The sequence below is a fragment of the Orycteropus afer genome, unplaced genomic scaffold (assembly GCF_000298275.1).
Source record: "Orycteropus afer afer isolate SDZICR_OR568_19922 unplaced genomic scaffold, OryAfe1.0 scaffold00210, whole genome shotgun sequence".
NCBI lineage: Eukaryota > Metazoa > Chordata > Mammalia > Tubulidentata > Orycteropodidae > Orycteropus > Orycteropus afer.
The window spans coordinates 852,569-879,355 of NW_006921797.1; the positions used below are offsets into that span (position 1 = coordinate 852,569).

The 26,787-nt window shown below is 38.9% G+C and overlaps 2 protein-coding genes across 2 annotated transcripts in view; one reads left to right on the forward strand and one right to left on the reverse strand.

Annotated features, from left to right (window-relative positions):
* The window catches only part of NDUFB5 (NADH:ubiquinone oxidoreductase subunit B5), a 23,941-nt gene extending 5,166 nt beyond the window's left edge, over positions 1–18,775 (reverse strand). Inside the window, exons 1-5 of the mRNA XM_007948270.2 lie at positions 18,649–18,775; positions 8,160–8,248; positions 6,661–6,727; positions 5,014–5,075; positions 2,929–3,035 (exon numbers count right to left, since the gene is read on the reverse strand). Of these exons, the coding sequence (XP_007946461.1) occupies positions 2,929–3,035; positions 5,014–5,075; positions 6,661–6,727; positions 8,160–8,248; positions 18,649–18,775 (452 nt within the window). The remainder of the gene's footprint in view (positions 1–2,928; positions 3,036–5,013; positions 5,076–6,660; positions 6,728–8,159; positions 8,249–18,648) is intronic.
* Positions 18,776–18,971: 196 nt separating this feature from the next.
* Positions 18,972–26,787, forward strand: part of MRPL47 (mitochondrial ribosomal protein L47) — a 32,629-nt gene continuing 24,813 nt past the window's right edge. The window contains exons 1-3 of the mRNA XM_042781976.1: positions 18,972–19,069; positions 22,561–22,712; positions 23,418–23,478. Coding sequence (XP_042637910.1) covers positions 18,972–19,069; positions 22,561–22,712; positions 23,418–23,478 — 311 coding nt within the window. The remainder of the gene's footprint in view (positions 19,070–22,560; positions 22,713–23,417; positions 23,479–26,787) is intronic.

A 26,787-nucleotide genomic window follows, 5' to 3' on the forward strand; every position in this document is an offset into this window, starting at 1 on the left:
CATCTGGAGTTCGTTTTTGTGTATGGTGTGAGGTACAGATCTTGTTTCATTTTTCTGCAAATGGATCTCCAGTTTTGCCAGCACCATTTATTAAACAAATATTCTCTTCCCCATTTAATGGATTTTGGACCTTTGTCAAAGATCAGCTGACTATAGGTCGATGGCTCTATTTCTCGGTTCTCAATTCTATTCCATTGGCATGTATGATGTTCTTGATGTCATCCCACAAGTAATTTGGTCTTTGTAATTGGTGTTCAGTGAGTCAAATCTGTTAGATGGTCTTTAAATTTTCCAACTACCATATTTCTTCTTTGTTTACAACTTTTGCATTCCAGTCACCAATCAGTTGGTTGTACTGTGGTGACTTGAGTGTTGATGTGATGCTGGAAGCTATGACACCAGTATTTCAATACCAGCAGGGTCATTCATGCTGACCAGGTCTCAAGGGAACCTCCAGACTAAGACAGACTAGGAATAAGGGCAAGGACATCCACTTCTGAAAAAATCGGCCACTGAAAACCTCTGAATAGCAGAGAAACATTATCTGATACAGTGCTGGCAGATGAGACCCTCAGGTTGGAAGGCACTCACTATGACTGGAGAAGAGCTGCCTCCTCAAAGTAGAGTTGACCTTAATGACATGGATGGAGAAAACCTTTCAGGACCTTCATTTACTGATATGGCATAACTTAAAATGGGAAGAAATAGTCACTAATAATTGGAATGTGGAATGTATGAAGTATGAATCTAGGAAACTTAGAAGTTGTCAAAAATGAAATGGAATGCATAAAGACTGCTATCCTAGGCATTAGTGAGCTGAAATGGACTGGTATTGGGCATTCTGAATTGGACAATTATATAGTCTACTATACTGGTAATGACAAATTGAAGAGGAATGGTGTCACATTCACTGTCAAAAAGAACACTTCAAGATCTATCCTAAAGTATAATGTTGCCAGTGATAGGATAATATCCATATGTCCACAAGGAAGACTAGTTAATGCTACTATTAATTCAAATTTACACATCAACCACTACAGACAAAAATGAAGAAACTGAAGATTTTTACCAACTTCTGTAGTCTGAAATTGACCAAACATGCAATCAAGATGTATTGATAATTACTGGTTTCTAGGACTCTATATAGGAGCTCAAAGGCATGTGACTGCTAACCAGAAGGCTGGTGGTTCAAACACACCAGCCACTCCTCAGAAGGTAGATTGGGCAATCTACCTCCATAGTGATACCACCTCAGAAACCCAAGGAGGGGTCGCTATGAGTCAGTACCAACTCGATGGCAGTGAGTTTGTTTTTTTTTTAGGACTATATGTAAGAAATCGTTATTAAACAGAGGTCACCTTTAAGAATGAGACTGGATAGAGGAAGGAAGGGAATTAGGGGAGGGGAGGATCGCCTTGCACAAAAAGAGTATGATATTTTAAAGTGGATTTCTTTTAATCTGATAGATATTACCCTTAAGGGTCTCCTTCTGGAAATACTTACTTGCCTATGCTAAGAATTTTGGAACCTGGACTTGGCCAACTGATTGGTAGAGATCCGTATCTGTGTCCATTCCAAAGAAGGGTGATCAAATGGAATGTGAAAATTATCAAACATTATCATTAATAATGCATTTTAGCAAAATTTTGCTGATGAGGAAATTGTACATCAAGAAGTTTAAGCCAGATTCAGAGAATATCAGAAAGATGTTTATCTATGTTTTATTGATTATGCAAAGGCATCAAAATGTGTGGGTCATAACAAATTATAAAGTTACAAAGAATGGGAATTCCAGAACACTTAACCTGTACATAGACTAAGAGGCAATCATTCAAACAGAATAAGGGGATAGTGCATGATTTAAAATTGGAAAAAGTGTACAGCAGGGCTGTATCCTTTCACCATTCTTATTAAATCTGTATGCTAAGCAAATAATTTGAGAAGCTGGACTACATGAAGAAGAATGTAGCATCTGGATTGGAGGAAGACTCATTAACAACCTGTGATATATGACAAAACCTTGCTTGCTGAAAATGAACAATCTGAAGCATTTACTGATGAAGGTAAAAGATTACAGCTTTCAGTATGGATTACACCTCAACATAAAAGAAAAATCCTCACAATTGGGCCCATAAATAATATGATAAACAGTGAAGAAAGTGAGATTGTGAAGGATTTCATTTTACTTGGATTAACAATCAACGCCCATGGAAGCAGCAGTCACAAAATCAAATGACATACTACACTGGGCTAATGTGCTGCAAAAGATCTCTTTAAAATCTTAAAAAGCACAGAAGTCATTTTGATGACTAAGGTATGCCTGACCCAAGCTATGGTATTTTTAATTGCCTCATATACATGCAAAAGCTTGACAATGAATAAGGAAAATCTAAGAAGAACTAATGCCTTTTATGTCATTTGTGAAGAATACTAAATGTATCATGGACTTCCAGAAGAATGAACTATCAATCTTGTTGGAAGTACAGCCAGAATGTTCCTTAGAAATGCATATGTCAAGACTTTGGCTAGCCTACTTTGGACATATCATCAAAGGGACTAAGCAGTGGAGAAGAACATCATGCTTGGTAAAGTAGAGGGTCAGTGAAAAAGAGGGAGACTCTTAATGAGACTATTGACACAGTGGCTGCAACAATGAGCTCCAACATAGCAATGACTGTAAGAATGGTGCAGGACCAGCCAACATGTAGTACTGTTATACAGTGCTATGAGTTGGAGCTCGCTTGATGGCACCTAACAACAACTAAGAGTCTCCAATTCATAATCTCTAACCAGGCCAAGTCTCTCTCCTGCCTTCATTCTTTCACATAGAGTATCCTACAGTGTTGAAATAACATTACTAACTTTTTTCTTCTAGTTTGCAGTACTAAAAAAGGATTTTCTTCCCTGTCCCCACCACTTTATTTTTACCGTAAGTCAGCTTTTTCAGCTTCAATTTCAAGGATAGCCATTGTTCTTTCATAATTCTTTTCAGGAGAGTCAAAGAAATTACGGGCAATCCATCTTGATATAGGATGCTACAAAAGAAAATCTGTCAGTTTCTGAACAATACTTTGCTTTTCTCTTTTATTTTTCTTTAAAATTGACCATCTCAGTTATGTACACTAGACTACTACACACCAACTACTTTCATTTATTTTAAACCATTTGCTGAATGCTATTTTCACCCCTAGTTCATAGATTAGCAAATTGCACAAAGTTATACTGCTAGTAAGTGGCAGCACCTGGACTCAAACCAGGTGTCTTTAATGCCAAAACCTGCACTTTGTACTATTACATGACACTGAACATCTTACGTGAAAGATTCAGGAGCCAAGTCTACAATTTGGTGAACAGAGCTCTTTACATCAGTTAGCAAAGTTAAACTAATTGTATGGTTTAACATTTAATGATGAAGTATTTCTCTTCTGATATATAGTTCATTCAGATTGTAAACATGCAGGTTCTGTATTCAAGGCCATCTCACCACAACACTATAAAGACAAGTAACAGAATTAACTTGTGGGTTTGGCAGTGGATACAGTACGGTATAATGACTAACAGTGCAGGCCCTGGAGTCAAGACTGTCCAGGTTTAAATACCGGTCCTAACTCTTAGACAAGTCACTTACCATTTTTTAAGCTTTTGGTTCCTCATCTCTAAATAGGGAATAACAGTACCTTTTACATGAGATGAGATCATATTTGCAAAAACAATTAGCACAGTGCCTGCTATAATATAGGTGCTAACAAATGACAGTTCACATTAGTATTGGTAAATTCTTTCCTGTGACATTGAACTTAGGACAAATATGACTGTTACCTGGTTAGGTCATGAGTCATTAAAATAATGAAAGCAATGCAAAAAAAAGTACCAAGAGAAGTTGCATATAAAAAGAGAATAAGAATGTATCATCTACTTAACATCAAAAATTGAATATAAAATTAACTTTATTATCATAACTAAATTAAGATATTAACCAGTGCATTGACAAGACATCCGCGGTGCAATGAATTACTCACTATGGCTTTTCTAGCCACCAGATTACTGGGTGGAACCATGCAAATAAGGTATGGAGAATTCTGATGCTGGGATTGGTTAGTTTGTTACTCTGCCTGGCTTAAAATGAGCCTTCCTAGAGCCAGAAAGGGGAGTCTCAATACTATCAAGAGAGAAGAGCTGGAGGTAAAGTGGAGTATATCCTTGGACCCGAGATCCCTGTGCTGGACCTCCTTGGCTGAAGAGATGCCAGGCAGAGAGACTCCGGCTGAGAGATGGCGGCAGAGGAACCAAAGTGGCAGGAGGCAGAGCTGCAGGCTTGCCAGCCCTTGGAGCAAGAAAGCTGAGTGCCCTTGGTGGTAGAGTGGGGTGCATGGAGGTGTATCTATTGACAGAGCTAAAAGAGCTTTGTAACATTTGCCTGAGCAGGGCAGAGGCCAAGCTGAGAGGCCAAAGGTTAGAGAGGCAAGCCAGAGGGCATAGCAGAGGGGAGACTATTCTGATCAAAGAATTATATCATAAGCATGTTCCTGAACTTGAACTATAACCTATTACTTCCCTAATAAACCCCATGATTGTGAGTATTGTCTGTGAGTTCTGTATCAAACCTAGCAGAGAAGTAGTAAGTGCAGTGGGAGGGACAGCTGGTGTCAGAGTTAGTAAAATGTTTGGAGGGTGGCAGTATGTCTGCCCTCTTAGGAATAAGCCTTGGGCTGTTGAGCTCTGGTAGCACAGTGCCTAAGGCACTTGAGTGCTAATCAGAAGGCTGGCAGTTCAAACCCACAAGCCACTCCTTGGAAGGAAGATGGGGCAATCTACTTCTGTAGTGATACCGCCTCAGAAACCCATGGAGGGGTTGTTATGAGTTGGGTCCAACTGGATGGCACATAACAACAACAACAATAACCATTGATGGTGATTCCGTCTTCCTCTTGTGAAGTTAGAGGAGGGGAGAAGATGCTGTCCCCATGTTCTTTTTGTAACATCTAACAAAAATTTTCAATGTTCTATACTAACCTTGTAATATTCCCAATGTTCAGGGACATAGCCTTCTGGAATTTCTGCTAATTCAGCTTCACCTAATAAGACAAAATGGTGATGTTCAACTTTAGCCTCAAAAGTTTATAATATTGCCCTGAGATAATCTTTAAATCTTAAACCAAAAATATCCCTTGAAGTCTTCATAAAACCAAACAAGTAGACAAGCTTAACTAGTGAAAAAGGTTTGGCTTGAACATTATGCTCTTTTAAGAACTATCTACATGGGATCAAAGTGATAACAGCAATTTGAAAGATTAGATAGGAATCTTGGGGGGCAGTGTGTTTAATTAATGAGGGAGGAACAACTCAGAAAAGGAGTGTGAGAATGAATGGTTGTACAACTTAAAGAATGTAATCAATGCCCCTGAATTGTACATGTAGAAACTTAAATTGGGTCTCTTTTTCTGTGTATACTCTCAACAACAACAACAAAAAACAAAATAAACAGAACTTTTTTAATAAAAGAAGTTTGTAATTATTAACTCTTCACCATTAAAAAGGAGCTCTGGCAGGTGGTGCTGTGGTTAAAGCACTGCACTGCTAACAAAAGGTCAGCAGTTCAAACCCACCAGCCACTCAGTGGGAGAAAGATGAGGCAGTGTGCCTTTGTAAAGATTTAAAGCTTTGGAAGCTCTCTGTGGCAGTTGCTAGAGTGGGAATTGACTTGATAATGCTGGTTTGGTTTTTGATTTCTTCACCATTCAAGTAAAAACAAACTTCTTGTAGTTTCAAAGGACTCTTTCTTTTATTTGTAACCACTGGAGAGATCTTAATATTTTAAGTTAGTATTTTAATCTAGTTAAAATTAGTAATGTATTCATTCATTAGAATGAATGAATTTTACATTTTAGATGTCTTCTGTGTGTAGGCATTATATGACTTTCTCATTTTATTTTTATATAATGTAACAAGATACAACAACTACTCCTTTAGGCTTTCCCTATTCCTACCAGACAAAACACTTCAAAATTCAAGATGTCAGAAGATGTTACACGTTAGATGTTAGAAGTACTGAGAGCAAAATTTCCCAAGAAAATCTAATGCTTAGTGTTATTTACAACTGTATTCTGTTTTAGAGGATTAAAATCAGTTCAAACCCACCAGCCACTCCTTGGAAGGAAGACTGGGCAAGCTACTTCCGTAGAGATACTGCCTCAGAAACCCAAGGAGAGGTTGCTATGAGTCGGATTTGACTCGACGACAGTAAGTTTGTTTTTTTTTCTGGTTAGGATGGATTTAAAAAAAAAAATCTGCCTCTCTTTCAGCCTCTCTCCCACTTTCTGCCTCTTTCTAATTCCTTTAATCAGACTTGTCAAAGCTGGTTTTGGAAAATGAGGAGGAAGAGGAAGAAAGAGGCTTTCTGAAACCTTTGGTGTGTCCTCTATGGAGAAGAGATGACCCTTAAAGGTTTTTATAGGAAAAAAAAAAAAAAAAAGAGTATGCTAAAAATATAACACTTCACATGATTGCAGATTAAGATTTGTCTACTTAAAAATAAATCCCCATGCTTATGTTTGTTTTTATTATTTAAAGAGCTTTTCATTACAATAGCCATAATTTCTTTTTTTTAAAAAAATATACATATGTTTTTAAAATTTACCAACTGAGGTATGGCAGACTTACCAATGAATACATTTATCAGAGTTATGCCAACTGCTACTGGTATCCCAGTCAACAAAATGTAGAATTTCTGTTAAGAAAAAAAATTCGGAATTTTCACTAGACCATTTCCTAATTCTATCACCTTCACCACCCTCAAATAATACTTACTATGTGTTTTTTTACATATATATTTCTTGTAAAATAAACTTGCCAAATTGGAGATGCAGTATCAAGTTACTGATTCCTGTGATTTTCTTTTGCTTTAATTTTTAGGTGCCTACATTTGGCATCAAAAAGAAGATGGACTAGTAAAGATTAAGATAAGACAGCAGTGTGATAGATGCAAGGAGGAGACAAACAGTGACATGGGTGGCAGAACTCAAAATGGTTCATTTCCCCTAGGATGTGGTCATCCTTCAACTGTTGTCAACTTAGTTAAGAGTGACTAACAAAATATTCTCAGGGAAACATAATGTTTTTGTTCTAATTATTCAATTGCACAAGTATAATACAGTATATATTTAATAGTGGCTTTACATTTTTTGGTTAAAGCAAGGTAATAAACATTAGAAAATTTTGTATAAAGAAGATATATGAACTTATGCATAAGGGTGATTTCAGCCACCATAATGAGCACTGGTCATGGCAAGAAAACATAACGTTCAACCAAGGAGGGCAATAAGCCCAATGGGAGGGCAAGAGAACCTACAGAGGCCAGTCAGTGCTCACAGGGTGGTGCAATGCTTTAGAAACTCTTCTCAGAGTCCTGAGACACAAAGGTAAAGTCCTATAAATAAACAATGTGATTACTATTTTGCTGCTCAATTAAGACTATACTACAGACATGCTTCATTCTCTAAAATCAATGTTCTTGATTTCATATAGTGCATAAAGAAAAACATGTAAAAAATAATCAGGAGCAACACAAAAATTAAATATCATATAAAAAATAAGGGAACTCTGTATTTAAAGAAGTCTTTCAATGAGTTATTTTATAATTTAAAGAACATTTTAGTTATACAAATATTCATCCCAAAGTGAAGCAGTTTTCAAAGTTTTGTACTTTATGAATTTTGTTTTTCTTACTGCAGGGAACACAGATTATATTTAAATAACCTCATTATCTTGGGGAAAAAAAGAATGGCTAAAGCTTTATTTTCAAAGCATACACACACACACACACACACACACATAACATTCCTCCTAAACAAATATCTCCCTTTCCCTTGAATCTCTGTATATTCTTCTTCTTCTTTTTTAACTTTCATTGTGGTGAAAATATACACAAGACATTCGCCAACATAACAACTTCCACATATATACGTATATATATAAAGTTTCATCAAGAAAAGATTCAGTAACAAATCTTAACTTACCCCATTTCCGTATCTTCTGAGGAAAAAATTTGAATTTATAAAATAACATCTTTTATAAAGTAAAAGATGTTTTCTAAATAGGCAAAAACTAACAAACAAAACTATTTGTAGGTAGAGTTTAGTTCAACAAGTTTTTAAACTCACCAGTAAACTCAAAAACCGCTTGTCATAGAATCCGGAAGGTTTGATGACAAAGAGTCTTTTCCCATGGTCTCCACTGTGTCGAACAGAAACTGGAAAAATTAAAATAACCTATTCATACAAGGCTCACACAGGTATACTGTTATAGTGTAAGATAAAGTAGGTTATAATATAAAAACAAGTACATGCAGAAAAACTTATTATGAATTAAGATTTTAAAAAGGAGCTCTGGTAGCATAGTGCATAAGGCACTTGACTGCTAACCAGAAGGCTGGCGGTTCAAACCCACAGGCCACTCCTTGGAAGGAAGATGGGTTAATCTACTTCCGTAGTGATACTGCCTCGGAAATCCACAGGAGTTGCTATGAGTTGGGTCATAACAATAACAACGGCATATAACAACAACAACAACAAGATTTTAAAACATGCTTTTTAAATTTTAGAACTAAGGCCAGGGCAGACAGGGTATCTTTAAACATAGGTTTACGTATTAGTCTAAACTATAGCTCTCCTCATTTTTATGAAATGATAATGAAATTATCTAAATAATTGTTTCAACAGCAGGCAGGGAGGTTAGATAGTCTTGGGGGGCTGTTCATCTTTGTTTACATCTGCAATGAATATTTGCCAATGCTGCAAAAGGAAGAAAAATGTAACTTAAATTATGCCATCTCCCATGAGGATGTAATGTACATTAAAGGTGTGCTGCAAAATAGATGGAAAAGACCAGCAATATTTATTGAATAAATCCTCAGTAGGAATTTAAACATGCTGTAAAACTATGCACTCTAACATATCTTGACAAAAATCCCTTTGTAAATTGTTTCTAATGACAAATATTCTACTTCAAATCCTCCCCCAACTAGTATTTAATCAAGCCTAGCTGGAGAAAAGCTGAGGCAAAATTTTACTCCTGGATCTTTTTTCCATATTCTTTTGCTTTCTTTTAAGTCGGAAAGGTACTCTAAGCCCCTTCCAACTTCATGGCAACTAACAATAACAAGGATCTAGCTGTTACAGAGGAACTGTCCTTCAGCTGTGTAATTGCTCAAAAAAAATTTGGACCTGAACCCTTAGCTATCACTGTGGAATGAAAAGTTATAACTTCTTATTAAAAAAATTTCAGTCATAAAAGAAGTCAGAAAGATTTGTATCCTTTGTTCATACTGTAATGTCTGGAAAGCCCTCCATTCTGCTGAAATCTATTATTTTCCCAAACTAACATTCCTCCTAAACAAGTATCTCCCTTTCCCTTGAATTACTGTGTATTCTTCTTCTTCTTCTTCTTTTTTTTTTTTAACTTTTATTGTGGTAAAAATATACACAAGACATTCGCCAACATAACAACTTCCACATTGACAGCTCAGGGTCATTGATGACATTTTTCATGTTGTGTCACTAGGATTGCTATCCTTTTCTAAAATATTAGACCACCATTAGTCTAAATTCAATGACCCACAAAATAAAACCTTCCCCTTTCCCCCTCCCTCCTACTCCTGGTAACCACTAATAATCTTTGGTACACGCACACACACATACAGACATATACACATATATATTTTCTTTCCACCTACCTAGCAATTTTCCCTCCCTCCACCCACCCATCCCTGGTAACCAACAAAGAAAGTTTCCTCCCTTGTATAAATGTTTCTTTGACTTTTTACAATAGTGGACTAATACAATATTTGTCCTTGACCTAGTTCACTCAGCATAATTTTCTCCAAGTTCACTCATGTTATGCAGTGTTTTAAACTGCTGTGTATTCTAGTGATCAAGTCAACTCACTGCCCTCGAGTCGGATCCAACTCATACATAGCAAACCCTCCTTGGGATTCTGAGGGGTGTCACTACGGAAGTAGACTGCCCAACCTTCCTTCCAATTCTAGCAATAATCTAGTGATAAACTATCCATCCATCCATCTATCTACACATAAAAATGAAACTCACTGCTATCGAGTTGGATCTGACTCATAGCAACTCCTCCTTGGGTTTCCGAGGCAGTATCTTTAGGGAAATAGATTGCCCAATCTTCCTTCCAAGGAGTGGCTGGTGAAAAAATTTAGTTGTATACAAACCTGTGAAGAATCATTGGTCTGACGTGGTTACCAAAAATTCAAAGGCCAATTCAATCTTAGCCTGATATACTGTAAGTACAGGGTCGAAACAGGAAGAACCCCTACCTGACTACATCTGCAGAAATGTGTCCATACCACAGCACACCCAGAGGGACAATTTGGAGCATCCCTGCTGAAGAAGCCAGGATGGCAAACAACCTGGAAACTGACATGTTGAAGCTGAAAGAACTGAGGCTAATAGGTTCACAAAAGGAAAGTGTGGGTGGGGACCAAGACAAATGCCTTTCAATAGCTGAAGCGCTGTCCCATGACAGAAGGCTTACACTATATATATATGTGTGTGTGTCTGTGTATATATATATACACACACACACACTACATATAGAGAGAGAAGTAGGACCAATGTGTGAAAAAGTAGTTCTCAGCTTAAAACAAGGAAGACATTTCTAACTATTTTAGAGGTTGAAATTAAAATGAACTGCCTCCTCAATTTTCCATTACAGAATTATTCAAGAATTAGTAACGGGATGTGATGAGAATAAGGACTATATAGGGGGTTGGCCTAGAGGATTTCTAAGGTCCTTTCCCTCATAAAATCTGAATATATGATCCTTCCTAGAATAAAAAGGCACACTCTCATGTCTTCCTCCCCAGTTCATCTGTCTCACTGGTTTCCTTCCAGTTCCAAGAACGTTTACCTGCCTTACAGTTTTTACTGTTTCCTATGCCTGGAATGCTTTACCCCATCCAAGTTCTTAAACTGCTACCTCCACCCTTCAGGGCCAAGATCAAATGTCACCTTCTCAGAGAAGTCTTCTCTGACTACTCTACCTCACTTATTTTTCTTCAGGTTGTTGTTATTGTTGTTAGGTGCTGTTAATCTGCTCTGACTCATAGTGACCCCATGTACAACAGAATGAAACACTGCCTGGTCCTGTGCCAGCCAGCTTCACAATCCTTCCTATACCTGAGCCCACTACTGTGTCAATCCATCTCCTTGAGGGCCTTCCTCGTTTTCGCTGGCCCTCCAAATTTACCAAGCATGATAACACTCTCCAAGGAATGGTCCCTTCTGACAACATGACCAAAGTACATGAGATGAAGTCTGGCCATTTTCACTTCCCAGAAGCATTCTGGCTGCACTTTTTCCAGGACAGATTTGTTCTTTCTTCTGGCAGTCTATGGTATCAGTATTCTTCACCAATACCACAACTCAAAAGCATTAACTCTTCTTCAGTCTTTCTTATTCATTATCCAGCTTTCACATACATATAAGGTGACTGAAAATATCATGGCTTGGGTTAGGCACACCTTAGCCTTTAAAGAGATATCTTTGCTCTTCAGGACTTTAAAGAGGTCTTCTGCAGCAGATTTGTCCAGTGCAATATGTCATCTGATTTCTTGATTGTTAGTTCCACTGGTGTTGATTGTGGAACCAAGTAATATGAAATCTCTGACAACTTCAATCTTTTCTCCATTCATCATGCTGCTGCTTATTTGGTCCAGTTGTGAGGACTTTTGTTTTCCATATACGGAGATGCAATCCACACTGCAGACTATAGTCTTTAATCTTAATCACTAAGTCATCTTCACTTCCAGCAAGCAAGGTTGTGTCATCTGCATATCTCAGGTTGTTAATGAGTCTTCCTCCAATTTTGATGTTATGTTCTTCTTCATATAGTCCAACCTCTCGGATTATTTGCTCAGCATACAGATTGAATAAGTATGGTGAAAGGATACAACCATGACACACTCTCTTCCCGATTTGAAACCATGCACTATCCCCTTGTTCTGTTTGAACGACAGCCTCCTGGTCTATGCACAGGTTCCTCATGAGCACAATTAAGTGTTCTTGAATTCATGTTCTTCTCAATGTTATCCAAGATTTGTTATGATCCATATGATCGAATGCTTTTGCATAGTCAATAAAACACAAGTAAACATCTTTCCAGTATTCTTTGCTTTTAGTCAAGATCCATCTGACACCAGCAAAGATATCCCTTGTTCCATGTCCTCTTCTGAATCTAGCTTGCATTCCTGGAAGTTTCTTGTCGGTATACCACTGCAACTGTTTTTAAATTATCTTCAGCAAAATTTTACTTTTGTGTGATATTAATTATATTGTTCAATAATTTCCACATTCTGTGGGATCAACTTTCTTTGGAATGGGTACAAATATGGATCTCTAACAGTCAGCTTGCCAGGTAGCTGTCTTCCAAAATCTTGGCATAGACGAGTGAGTGCTTCCAGCATGCAGCATCTGTTTGTTCAAACATCTCAATGCGTAATCCATCAATTCCTGGAGCCTTGTTTTTCACCAATTCCTTCAGTGCAGCTTCAGCTTCTTCCTTAAATACCATTGGTTCTTGACTGCACGCCACCTCCTAAAATAGATGAACATCGACCAATTCTTTCTGGTACAGTGACTCTGTGTATTCCTTCTACCTTCTTTTGATGTTTCCTGCATCATTCAATATTTTACCCATAGAAACTTTTAATATCACAACTTAAGGCTTAAATTTTTTTTTTCAGTTCTTTCAGCGTCAGAAATATTGAGTATGTTCTTCCCTTTTGGTTTTCTAACTCCAGGTTTTTCACATTTTAGTATAATAACTGACTCCGTCTTCTCAAGCTGCTCTTTGAAATCTTCTGTTCAGCTCTTTTATCTTGTCATGTCTTCCATTTGCTTTAGCTACTCACTGCTCAAGGGCAAGTTCCAGAGTCTCTTCTGACATCCATTTTGGTCTTTTCTTCCTTTCCTGTCTTTTTAATGACCTTTTACTTTCTTTATGGATGATGTTCTTGATGTCATCCCACAGTCATCAGGTTTTTGGTACTGGCATTCAATGCATCAAATCTATTTTTCAGATGGTCTCTAAATTCAGGTGTGATATAATCAAGGTCATATTTTGGCTCTCATGAACTTGTTTTAATTTTTTCCACTTCAACTTGAACTTGTATATGAGCAAGTGATGGCCTGTTCCACAGTCAGCTCCTGGCCTTGTTTTGGCTGAAGATATTAAGCTTTTCCATAGTCTCTTTCCACAGATACAGTTCATCTGATTCTTGTATATTCCGTCTGGTGAGGTTCATGTGTATAGCCACTGTTTATGCTGTTGAAAATGGTATTTGCAATGTATAAGTCGCTGGTCTTACAAAATTCTATTTATCATGCAACCTCCAGCATCATTTCTATCACCAAGGCCATATTTTCCAACTACCAGTGAGTCTTATTTGTTTCCAACTTTTGCATTCCAATCACCAGTAATAATCAATACGTCTTGATTGCACGTTTGGTCGATTTCAGATTGCAGATGTTGATAAATTTCCTTCATTTCCTCATCTTTGGCTTTGGTGATTGGTGTGTAAATTTGAATACTGGTAGTATTAACTGGTCTTCCTTGTAGGCACATGGGTATTATCTTATCACTGACAGCACTGTACTTCAGGAAAAGATCTTGAAATTTTTTTTGCGATAATGAATGCCACACCATTTCTCCTCAATTTGCCATTCCAGGTGTTCTGGTTACCTAGTGCCACTCTGACAAGAATATACCACAAAATGGGATGGCCTTAACAAACAGGAGTTTATTCTTACAATTTGGAGGCTTAAGTTCAAATTCAAAGTGCCAAGTTCTAGGGCCTGGGTGAAAGCACCTCAGCCTTGGGCTACAGCTCTGCCTCCTGCTACCAGCCCACTGAAGCTAGAGGCTTTTCTTCACTCAGCTGTTGGCTGCTGAGGCTGCCAAGGCCAAGGTTGACAAGTAAAAGGGCACAGTCTCGATGTTACCAAACCACACAGCTGGCCATTAATTCAAGTCCACTGAAAGTCCCAAGGCCAGCAGAGCATGGCAGGCTGCTAAACAATGACACAGCTACATGCAAGGTCCAAGCGTGCCATAAACTAGAGACCATTTCCAAAGCTGCTTCGTATATATGGGAAGCAGACCACATCCCTAAGGCAGCTACTCACAGTAGATTTCACCATGCAGTTGATTACCAGTCTCATCATGGGAAATACTACATCCAGCTGCCGAGCCACTCAACCAGGCCTAGCCAAGTCGACACACAAACATAACCACCACACCAGGCATAATAGATCATATGGTTGTCTGATTAATAATGACCAAAACCAGCCCATTTCAGCTCACTCATACCTAGGATATCGATCTTTATGCATTCCATTTCATTTTTGACAACTTCCAATTTTCGTAGATTTATACTTCATACATTCCATGTTCCAGTTATTAATGGAAGTTTGGAGCTGTTTCTTCCCATTTTGAGTCATGCGACATCAGCAAAAAGAGGTCGCGAAAGCTTTACTCCAACCATGTCATTAAGGGTGACTACTTTGAGGAGGCAGCTCTTGCCCAGTCTTATTTTGAGTGCCTTGCAACCTGATGGGCTCATGTTCTGGAACTACACCAGATAATTGTTTTAGGGCTGTTCATAAAGTTTTCCAGTAATATATCAGACAGTGTTTCACTGCTATTCATACGGTTTTCACTGGCCAATACTTTGAAAAGTGGATGATCCCTTCCTTCTTCCAAATCTGTCTTAGTCTGGAAGCTCCGCTGAAACCTGTCTGCCATGGGTGACCATGCTGGTATTTGAAACACCAGTGGCATAGCCTTCAGCCTCACAGCAACATGCAAGCTACCACAGTACGACAAACTGACAGAAGAGTGGTCTTCTTCATATTATCAAATTATTACCTTTAGAGCAATGTGAACTACCTCATACTATTTTCTGTTAGAAGTCCATCCGATCAGTGATGGTCTTATTCAGCACAGTATCTCCACTACCACTTAGTGTCTTCCCCATGGTACCAAAATCCAAACCTATTGTTGTCAAGTAGATTCTGACTCAGAGCAACCCCATGGGACAAAGCAGAACTGTAAAGGCTGTAAATCTTTTGAAGGCTGTAAATCTTTACAGAAGCAGACTGCCATATCCTTCCCCTGCAGAATGGCTGTGGGTTCAAACCAGTGACCTTTTGATTACCAGCCAAATACTTTAACCACTGAGTCACCAGGGCTCCTCCACACTAATGATAGGTATAGAAAATATAACAGAAACAGAACTATGGAACCAAGTTTGGTCTGGCTGCATTCTACTAAGAGTAGTGTAGTTAGTAATGTCAGCTGCTTGCTCTTTACATGTAATTACCCAACTGTTAATCAATTATTCATATCATTAAATGAGCACGTAAGTGTTATTACTATTAACTGTTATAAAGGATATTTCATAACAGCTCTGAACTCTGTCCAGATGTTCCGGGCCTTCATGATTTGTTGTTGATGTAGTAAGGCCATCTGCTTATAACCTAAATATATTAGGGTGACCACTGCTTACAACCAAGTGACTGTCAAGATTTCTGGAAATCAGAAAGGTGCTCTTACCACCAAAATAGGCATCTTCTACTTTCTCTACTGGGATTTCTCAATTACAAATTTATTAATTACATAGCCTGCTAGGTGGTGCGAACAGTTAAGCACACAACTACTAGTCAAAAGGTTGGCATTCAAACCCACCCAGAGACGCCTCAGGAGACAAGACTGGATATTTGGTTCTGAAAGATTACAGATTTGAAAATCCTGTGTAGTAGTTTTACTCTGCATACACGGGGTCACTATGGGTCAGAATCAACTCCATAGCAAGTAACAACAAGGCCTCAATAGAGTACCTGGGGGGTGCAAATGGTTAACACACTCAGCTGCTATCTACAAGTTTGAAGTATGAGTCTACCCAGAGGCACCTTAGAAGACAGACCTGGTGATCTGCTTCTGAAAAATCAGCCATTGAAAACCCTATGGAGGATGTGCCACTCTGACACACATGGGGTCACCATGAGTCAGAATTGACTCAATAGCAACAGATTTTTTTTTTTCATGATGTGGGTGAAAGTTTACAGAGCAAATTCACTTTCCATACAGCAGTTCACATACACTTTGTCTCATGACACTGACTACAATTTACCCCAATGCAACACCTCCCCTCCCACTTCCTCCCAATAGTTACCTCTTCCCTGTGTCCATCCCTCCATGCACTCCTGTCCCTTGAGCTGTCTTCGTGTGCATAAACAGCCCTTCTTTCTCCCGTGACTGTTCTCTCCAAGGAGTGTATCTACTCTAGGTAAATGTTCAACTCATATGCCTGTCTTTTGTTTGGCTGGAAACCACAGGAGTGGGTTCAATTCAGACCTGAAGGGCAGTTAGGGGCCATAGTCTCAGGGGTTCCACCAGGCTCTATCGGACCAGAAAAACTGGTCCCCCGCCCTTATTTTCTTCCAAATGATTTTGAGTTTTGTTCCACATTGTTCTCCCACTCTATCCAGGATCTCCTACATAGATTCCCCCTCCGAGTGGTTGACAGTGGTAGCCGGGCATCATCTATTTCTTTTGGTCTCATAGTCGTATAGGCTGCGGATCACATGGTGTACCGGTTGCTAGGACTAATTTTTTCCATGAATCTTTGGTTTTCTTCATTCTACTTTGGTCTGGATGAGGAGAAACCCATTGTTGCATCTAGATGGCCCACTTGCAAGCTTTTAAGATCTCAGTCACTACTCGCCAAAGCAGAGGTAGAACAATGTTTTGTGTAGTATATTATACCAATTGAGCTAACAGCAACAGATTTTAAGTCTTCAATACCATGTTTTAAAAATGCAAATAGTCTTAGAAAAGTTATTGAGTGTTTGACAATTTTGAGTTTTGCAAGGATCAAATAAGATAATGAAGGAACTTATTGTGTCTCGAAACACACAAAAATTTCACTCATCTCTGTACATATATTTCTCATTCATTAGTTGTCAAGGCCTCTTGATTCTAAGATTCAGACTCTCCATTTCTTTGTATACCTCCATTACCCCACTAGCTTAAGCAATCAAAATCTCCTATAAACCATCCAGTATTCATAAACATCTTTCTAAAACACATAACTGATACCGCTCTTCTGCGAAGACATTGTCTCATCTTGTGAAATGGCATAATTCAAATTAAACTGGAAGAAGACAAAAATGATATGGTAATAAAAAGTAAAGGTTGGGCAAGATCTTTTTAGTTTTCAAGTGAAAAGTTTCAATTCCTCTTACCACTTATACTGAATAGGGCAAATAGCTTACAGTGTATCTTTGTCAAAAGGATTAAGTGAATTAATACATAAGAAGTCTTAGAATGGTGCCTGTTGTTGTTATGTGCAGTTGAGTTGGACCCAACTCATAGCGACCCCTCCTTGGGTTTCTGAGGCGGTATCACTACAGAAGTAGATTGCCCAACCTTCCTTCCAAGGAGTTGCTGGTGGGTTTGAACTGCCAGCCTTCTGGTTAGCCATCAAATGCCTTAGGCACTACACCACCAGAGCTCCCCGCACATAGTTAAGTACTTAATAAATAAGTACGTTGGCTAATATTATTATTACATTTACTACAGTGGTGCATTGTTCTTATAACATTTGAGTGTCAGTTTCCCCGTCTGTAATAGGTAACTAATAACATTGTACTAACTCTGCAGACTTTCAGAGAGTAAGACTGAATATAAAGCATTTGATGTGCCGTTATTATGATTACGTTGAAGGCAGCCAAAGTCTCCAAGAGACTCCAAATAGCCCTCTCAGGGCTGCAATATGATTTTCCCGGGATTTGGTACTTTTGCCTTTATAAAAAAATATTTGAAACTATATTTTATGACTGTGTTGATATAAAACGAATACAAGCCAGGCTGGATACATTATCCCACACTCATTAAGACTATCGTCTTTCTTCTTCTGATTTTAAGAGAATTAAAAGTAAAACATTTTCTGGACCTCTAAAAGTATTGTGGGCTCTATATGCACTATGACTACTGGATAACGGACTGGACACTCTATTTGTCTGCATACTCAACATCCGTGGCCACCTCAGCAATATGATTTACCATCTCGTAGGCCTACAACCGGGAGCTCTGGTAGCATAGTGGCTAAGACACTTGCCTGCTAACCAGACGGCTGGCGGTTCAAATCCACCAGCCACTCCTCGGAAGGAAGGTTGGGCAATCCTACTTCCGTAGTGATACTGCCTCGGAAACCCAAGAAGGGGTCGCTATGAGTCGGGGCCGACTCGACGGCACATAACAACAACAACAACAGGCCTACAACCTAGCGCAGGTGGAACGTACGAAGATTTTGGTGTTCAGCTTCACGGCAAATTAGCAACAACTGATATGGTGAATGACAATTTTATAAATGCTAACTAACAGTTCAAACGCTGTCTGTCCTATCGCTTCAATCTCGTCACGCAACACTTGCTCCGTCTCTCCTTCTCTCAAGCCCCCAGCTCATCGTTTCTCCCAGCTCCCACAGGATCCCACCAAGGTCACCCGGGAAAGTTCTCATCGCTTACTCCTCCCCCTGCGCGGCTTCCTCCCAAGGTTAGCACCCACCGGCAGTCTTCGGAAAGCCACGGGTGAGGAACCCTTCGAATCCAAGTCGAGTGCCAAGGCGGCGGCCAGACAGAGATGCTGCTAATGCAGTGACCGAAGCCCGCCGCAATAAGCTCATAGCCGCCATGGCTACTCCTGGCAATCGGAAGAAGCAGGAAGAGTAAAGGGAGTCGAGAGAGACAATTCACCAATGAAGACGAAGGAGAAGGAGGCCATGTGGAGTGAGGGAAGAGCATTTTCCTGTTCCCTGCGTCTGATTGGCGGGAGACAGCGGAAGTGACGCTCTGTTGGCGGAAACGCGGTTTACTTAGTTATGTGAAAAAATGGCTGCGTCCCGTTTAGTTTCACTTTGCCAAGGGGTTTCAACCGTCCTGAAGGCTTACGGAGGATTAGTAACTTCTCAGGTCCCTACTAGTTCAGGGTAAGTGATTGAAGACTGGATTTGTCCACCTTTTCCAGCTTTGGATCTTTGGTCTCCAGACGCTGAGAACAGCTAGAGGATGCAAAGGCCAACTAGATGGCTGAGCTTGAACCCCCATCTCTGAGAACTGACCTTGAAGAAGTCAGGAATCTCCGTTCTTTCCTCAAACCTTACGTTGCAGCCTGCTGTGTATCAGGCGGTATGTGGGATTGGTCCAGAGACCATACCCACTGCCATCGAGTTGATTCCGACTTACAGCGACCCCATTGGGTTTCCTAGGCTGTAAATCTTTACCAAAGTAGAGTCGCTCGTCTTCCTCTGGAGGAGCAGCTGGTGGTTTTGAACCACTGACCTGGTTAGCATTTACTCACTATACCCACCACAGCTCCTTCCTGGGCTTGGTAAACTCACTGCCATCCAGTTGAATCTGACTCATGGGGACCCCTCTTTGGTATTTTTCGAATTAAACCTAAAGGTAAAGAAGCATGCTGTTGGGTTGGGTGGATTCCAGAAAACTTTACTGAAGAGATCTTTGCCGTGAAACTAAAGGATGTGTCAGGCTTGAATGGATAAAAAGGAAGAAATCTTTACATCTCTAGGCTGTGTTATAAAAAGATGGTTCAGTAAATGTTGAATGAATAAGTCGAAGTAGCCTAATAAATGGAAAATCGCCCCAGAGATGTGAAAAAGTAACATCCCACAGATGGTATTCATTGTTTCGAAGTGTAAAGACCGCTTGTCTTCTGTACAGACCCATCCTTTCTTACTTTGAGTGTATGGTTTCATTCTTTTTATTGGCATGAGTTTAAAGTTTAATTTTATAAATAGGGTATGTCAGATTTTTTAAAAGGAACTATGCACTTGCTCTTGTATGCACAGATTTTTTAGTATTATGTGATACGACCTACACAACCTTAGAGAGAAGCAATTTTTTGTTAGAGGCTTAGAAGTTGTAACTTGATCATGGTGGCAAACTTGGATCATTTGTTTCTTCTGCTTCATCCTTCTTCCTTAAAATTATTATTATAAAATGAATATCTGTTCATTTGAGAAAATTTGGAAATTAAAAAAAAAAATTTTTATTGTGATTTGGGGGAAAGTTTACAAAGCAAATTCACTTTCCATACAGCACCTCACATTTGTCTCACCTATACTTTGTCTCATGACGTTGACTGCAATTTCCCACAGTGCAACATATTCCCTCCTTCTTCCTCCCCATAGTTACCTTTTCCCTGCGTCCTTCGCTTCCATGCACTCCTGCCCCAGAGCTGTCTCCCAGTGGATACACAGCCCTTCTATTCTCCCATAATTGATCTCTCCAAGAGGTGTATCTACCTAATGTAAACTTTCAGCTCATATGCCTGTCTTTTGTTTGGCTGGAAGCCACAGGAGTGGATTCAATTCCAGACCTGAGGGACAGCTAGGGGCCAGTCTCAGTGGTTCCACTAGCCTCTATCAGACCAGTAAACCTGGTCCCCCCCCCCTTTTTTTTTTTTTTAATGATTTTGTGTTTTGTTCCACATTGTTCTCCCATTGTATCCACGATCTCCTACATAGATCCCCCTCCTAGTGGTTGACAGTGGTAGCGGGGTACCATCTAGTTCTGGTCTCATGGTCGTATAAGCTGAGGATTGCATGGTGTACCAGTTGCTTGGACTGTTTCCATGCATCTTTGGTTTTCTTCATTTTTCTTTGCTCTGGACGAGGAGAGATCCACCATTGCATCTAAATGGCTGCTTGCAAGCTTTTAAGATCCCAGTTACTATTTGCCAAAGTAGGATGTGGAACAGTGTTTTTGTGTAGTATGTTATGCCAGCTGAGCTTGATGTCTCCTGTGACTATGGTCAGAAAATGAGGTATTTTGAATAAAGTACAAAGCAGTTATATTTCCATTGTTCAGTGATAAACAGATTTCCTGCCATTCTTTTTAACTTTGCATATACACACATACATTCATTTTTATGCTCTGCTATTGCTTTTCTGGGAGTTCTGGTAGCTTAGTGCCTAAGGCACTTGACTGCTAACTATAAGGCTGGCGGTTCAGACCCACTAGCCAGCCACTCCTCAGAAGGAAGGTTGGGCAATCTACTTCCGTAGTGATACTGCCTCAGAAACCCAAGGAGGGGGTCACTATGAGTCAGATATGACTTGATGGCACATAACAACATAACATTGCTTTTCTAACTTTTTTAGATTTTTCAAACCAACAGAAAAGTTGCAATAGTACCAAAAATATGCATATACCCTATACATAGGTTAATCTGTTGCTAACGTTTTGTCACATTTTCTTTATCCTTTTTACATCTGTACTTTTAATAAACTATCTGAGATACATCAGAGTTACAGACATCATGAAGCTTCATCATATATCTCCTTGGAACAAGGACATTTTCTTAATAACCACATTACAATGATTGTACTCAATATTTAATATTAATACCCTACTATTACTGCACTACAGTACTCTAGTGCATAGTTCAAATCATGTATCCTCAATTGTCCTGGTAATTCCTTTTTTTTCTCTTCTTGATTCAAGACCTAATCAAGGATCACTTAAATTCATTTATTGGCTTGTCCTGTTAGTTGCCTTTACTCTAGAATGGTTTCTTTTTTATTTTTTCTTTTATGACATTGTCATTTTTGACAAGATTAGCCTTTGCAGACTATCCCTCCATTTAGATTTCTCTGTTTCTTCATGATGGTTGTCATTGATTTTAGTTGCCGTCCAGTCAGTTCAGACTCATTGCTGTCGCATGTGCATAGAGTAGAACTGCTCCAGGGTGTTTTCAAGGCCTTGACCTTTGGGAAGTAGATGCCTAGGCCTGTCTTCCAAAATGCCTCTGGGTGTGTTTGAACCACTAACCTTTCAGCTGGTAGCTGAGCGCTTAAACATTTGCCCACCCAGGGACTTCTTTCTCGTGATTAGATTCAGATTAAACATTTTTGGCAGGACTACAACATAGGTGGTATATTTCACTATTTTATTTTAAATTGTTTCCTTAGGTTATTAAATATTCCTAAAAACATTTGTAAATTACTGTATAATAGCTTATCACATGGAAGCATTATAATTTATTTAACCATTAGACTGTTTTTTCCTTGTGATCAACTTTTTGATATAATAAGTATATTTTAATAGACATTTTAATTTATAAATTCTCATATATGGTTATTTCTTTGGTTGAGATTTCTACATGTGGAATTACAGGATTAAAGGAAGTGGCATTTTGGGCTCTTAATAAATATTGCAAAATTGACCTTCAAAATGTTAGTAGAGTATGAAGGACCTAAAATGTTATCTAAAATATAATTATGTATGTATGTTACTCTGCAATTGTAGGGTCACAGTCTCTTACAAAGCAGTATTAAAAATGTTTTCTAATGCATTTTAAAAGTTTGTTGTTTCTTGTGCAGAAACCCTGAGTTAGTTTTTCTCATTTACTGCTTATAAAGTCCAGATATTGTGAAACTTTAATTACCTATATGTTCAATTGCAGGTTTACAGTTGGTTTGTTGCCTAAGAATACATCAAATGTCACATCTTTTCACCAGTGTAGATCACTTCATACCACGTTGTCAAGAAAAGGACTAGAAGAATTTTTTGATGACCCAAAGAATTGGGGGGAAGAAAAAGTAAAATCTGGTGAGACTAAACTCACTGCTGTTGAGTCGGATCTGACTCATAGCAACCTCCTTGGATTTCCGAGGTGCTATCACTGGAAAGTAGATTGCCCAGTCTTCCTTCTGAGGAGTGGCTGGTGGGTTTGAACCACCAGCCTTCTGGTTAACAGTTAACTGCCTTAGGCACTATGCCACCAGAGCTCCCAGTGAGAGACTAGAGTTGGACAATATGAAATATATTTATTGAACTCTCTTTCATTATGGGATTATTTATCCAGTTTGGGAGTTACTTAGGCATTTTCTTTTTCTGATGTTCCTTCTATAAGAGAAAATTGAAAGGATAATGAAATAGTAAATTTTTCTTTGGCAGTTTGGCAAAAGATTTGAAGAGAAGTGTGATGAAATTATTAACTAAAGTAGAGCTTGGGGGTTTGTTTTAGTCTATATTTTCTAGAGATAATTGGAAATTATGACTCATATAAAGTAGTTGACATTATGACGCAGAGGTACATAGTGTACTAATGCTAATATTTTTTAATAATATTGCCAGTCACTTTATTAATATTTTTATATGTATTATCTAATTTAATCCTTACAGAAACCTTGTAAAGTTAGCTATCATTATACATTTTAAGATAAAGAAACTGAGGTTTAAGAAGGTTAAGTAATTTGCCAAGGGGTGCATAGTTAAAAACATTCTCATATTATGAATTTTTTATTTTAATAGGAGCTCCATGGACATGTCAGCAGTTAAGGAACAAAAGTAATGAAGATTTACATAAACTCTGGTAAGTATAGTAAGTATGGTATCATCCAGGTGTTTGAAGGAATTACAGTAAAACAATGAGGTAGAAATTTTACATCTATCTGTGATGTAAAAAAGTGAGTAAAGTGACTTATTTATAGATGACATATAAAATGATTAAAGATTTTATAAATAAGATAGAGGTCAGATTTCATTAAGACAAATGTATTAGAATATCCAAGTAGTTGGAGTTTTGAAAATTTTACTATAACTGCTACCCATCTGTTTTGGTTATCTCGTACTACCCTGACAAGGATATACCACAAATGGGATGGCTTTAACAAATTGGAGTTTATTCTTAAAATTTGGAGGCTTTAAGTCTGAGTTCAAAGTGCCTATCTCTAGAGGCTGGGTGAAAGCCCCTCAACCTTGGGCTTCAGCTCTGCCTCCTGCTCCTGGCCCATTGAAGCTGGAGGCTTTTCTTCAGTCACATAGCTGCTGGCTGAGACTGACAAGCCCAAGGTTGACAAGTAAAAAGGCATAGTCTTGATGTTACCAAATCACACAGCAGGCCATTAATTTAAGTCCATTGAAAATCCCTAGGTTTACAGAGCATGGCAGGCTACTGAACAATGACAAGGCTACATTCAGGGTTAAGTGTGCCATCAGCTAGAGACTGTTCCCCAAGGTTTCTCCTTATATCCAGGAAGCAGACCACATCCCTAAGGCAGCTACTCAGAGGCTCACAGTAGATTCCACCATAGAATTGATTACCAGTCTCATCATGGGGAATACTATATCCAGCTGCCCAACCACTCAACCAGGCCTAGCCAAGTTGACACACAAACTTAACTACCACACCATCTTACTAGCACCTTTATACTAGTGACATCAGTAAAATTAACTAGTAAAATGAAATGGGACAATAGTTTATTACATTCAGTCTTCCTACCTTTTCTTTACCTTTTGTGTGGTATAGAGTCTTCAGCTATTTGCTTTGAGAGTATATATTGGAGGGTACATTTTAATTGGGAATTTAGGTAGTAAATCTAAGTTTACTGGTGAATACTTAGGATAAATTAGAGTGAGAAGATGCAAGACAGGGTTGTATTGTTAATTGATTCAGTTGACTCTTTGGCCCAAGGATATGTTTTGTTTGGACTGCACTATGTTTGTTTTTAAAATTAGGAAATTTCACACAAAATACGGGTTTTTGACTTCACTCAAGTAAATAAAACCATTGATCTTGCAAAACTGAACCTGCATTCCTACATGCTACCAAGTGGCTGGTACTGTGTCTAGCTGCCTCTTCTGGATAGGGCACTGCACATCACTTTTTCTTATCTATCCTGTTAGCTCACCAGGCTCACTTCACTCATGATTGTTAACTGCCTAGGTACTGTAGTAGGCATTTACATTTTTATTTTGATTCAAAAGGTTGTCTACTTTTTATGGCAGATTAAAGTGTGAAGTGTTTATAAAAACACTAATGTTACAGATTTACTTACTATAGAAAATAAGTTGTGTTAAAGCACTGTAACTGGGTTAACAGTAAAGGGATAGTTAGAGCTGTTTCAGTATTCATTGTGACTAAAACCAAACAATTTATCTTCTGCCACTCCTCCCCAGCTTGTCTTTTTCCGTAGTATGTTATTACTTTTTTTTTCCATAGTATGTATGTATTACTTTATGTATTTATTAATTTTCTCATCCATAGTTTCTTATTTTAGGAAGGAGAGATAGTACCAACTTAAAGGTTATTATGAAAAAAACAAATTCACTGCTCTTGAGTCGGATCCGAATGATAGCGACCTCTCCTTGGGTTTCCAAGGTGGTATCACTACAGAAGTAGATTGCCCAGTCTTCCTTCCAAGGGGTGGCTGGTGGGTTTGAACTGCAAGCCTTCTGGTTAGCAGTCAAGGGCCTTAGGTACTACACCACCAGGAGATTTAAATGCAGTAACATATATTGAGTGCTTAGCACACTGCCTGGCATGTAACAGGTACACAATAAATGTTACTTTTCTTCCATCTTTCTTTTTTTCTCTCTTCATTTTGATGTAGGGACTGCTTTATGCTTTTTTAAAACAATTCTAATACTTAATACAATATGTGGCACGTGAAAGTTTTTTCAATAAAATAATTATTCTTTTTTCAATATAAGAATTGTTCTTTGGATATTTGGTATATTGAGATTTCTTTTTTTTTTTAAATTGTAATTTGGGTGAAGATTTACAGAGCAAATTCACTTTCCATACAGCAGTTCACATACATTTTGTCCCATGACATTGACCAAGTTTACCACAATGCAACAGCTCCCCTCCCACTTCCTCCCCATAGTTACCTCTTCCCAGTGTCCATCCCTCCATGCACTTCTGCCCCCTGGGCTGTCTCCCTGTGCATAAGCAGCCCTTCTTTCTCCCATGCTTGTTCTCTCCAAGGAGTGGATATACCTGAGGTAAATGTTCAACTCATATGCCTGTCTTTTGTTTGGCTGGTAACCACAGGTGTGGGTTCAATTCCAGACCTGAAGGGCAGCTAGGGGCCATAGTCTCAGTGGTTTCACCAGGCTCTATCAGACCCTGGTCCCCCACCCCCCTTTTTTTTAATCTCCAAATGATTTTGAGTTTTGTTTCACATTGTTCTCCCTCTCTGTCAAGGATCTCCTACATAGATCTCCTTCCAAGTGGATGACAGTGGTAGCTGGACACCATCTAGTTCTTCTGGTCTCATAGTCGTAAAGGCTGCGGATTGGATGGTGTACCAGTCGCTAGGACTAACTTGTTTCCATGAATTTTGGTTTTGTTCATTCTTCTTTGCTCTAGATGCGGAGAGACCCATCGTTGCATCTAGATGGCAGCTTGCTAGCTTTTAAGATCCCAGTCGCTACTCGCCAGAGTAGGAGGTGGAACAATGTTTTGTATAGTATGTTATGCCAATTGAGCTTGATGTCCCCTGTGACTATGGTCCTAAGCCCGCAGGTTCAACTACTTGGTCCCTCTTGGTAGCTGGTTGTGACCAAGCAGTGTCCACAGCCTTGCCCCTTGTCACCTCTACTATACACCTGAGAATTCTGATCATCCACATAAACTTATAGGACCATTGTCTGCCAACCCTATACATGTTCTTGGATATACTTCCCAGTTCATAGACATACCTAATAGTTCAGCCTGTCCACCCACCCATCTATCCACCCATATACCCATGTTTGCCTTCACTGACAATGCACTACTGTATGTGCAAAAGGGTTCATCCTTGTTGTCTGTACCTCCCATGTACCTCTCTATGTCTTTCTCTTCCTCAATGCTGCCATATTGGTCACTCACATTTGGTACATTGCCTTTCTCTTCATC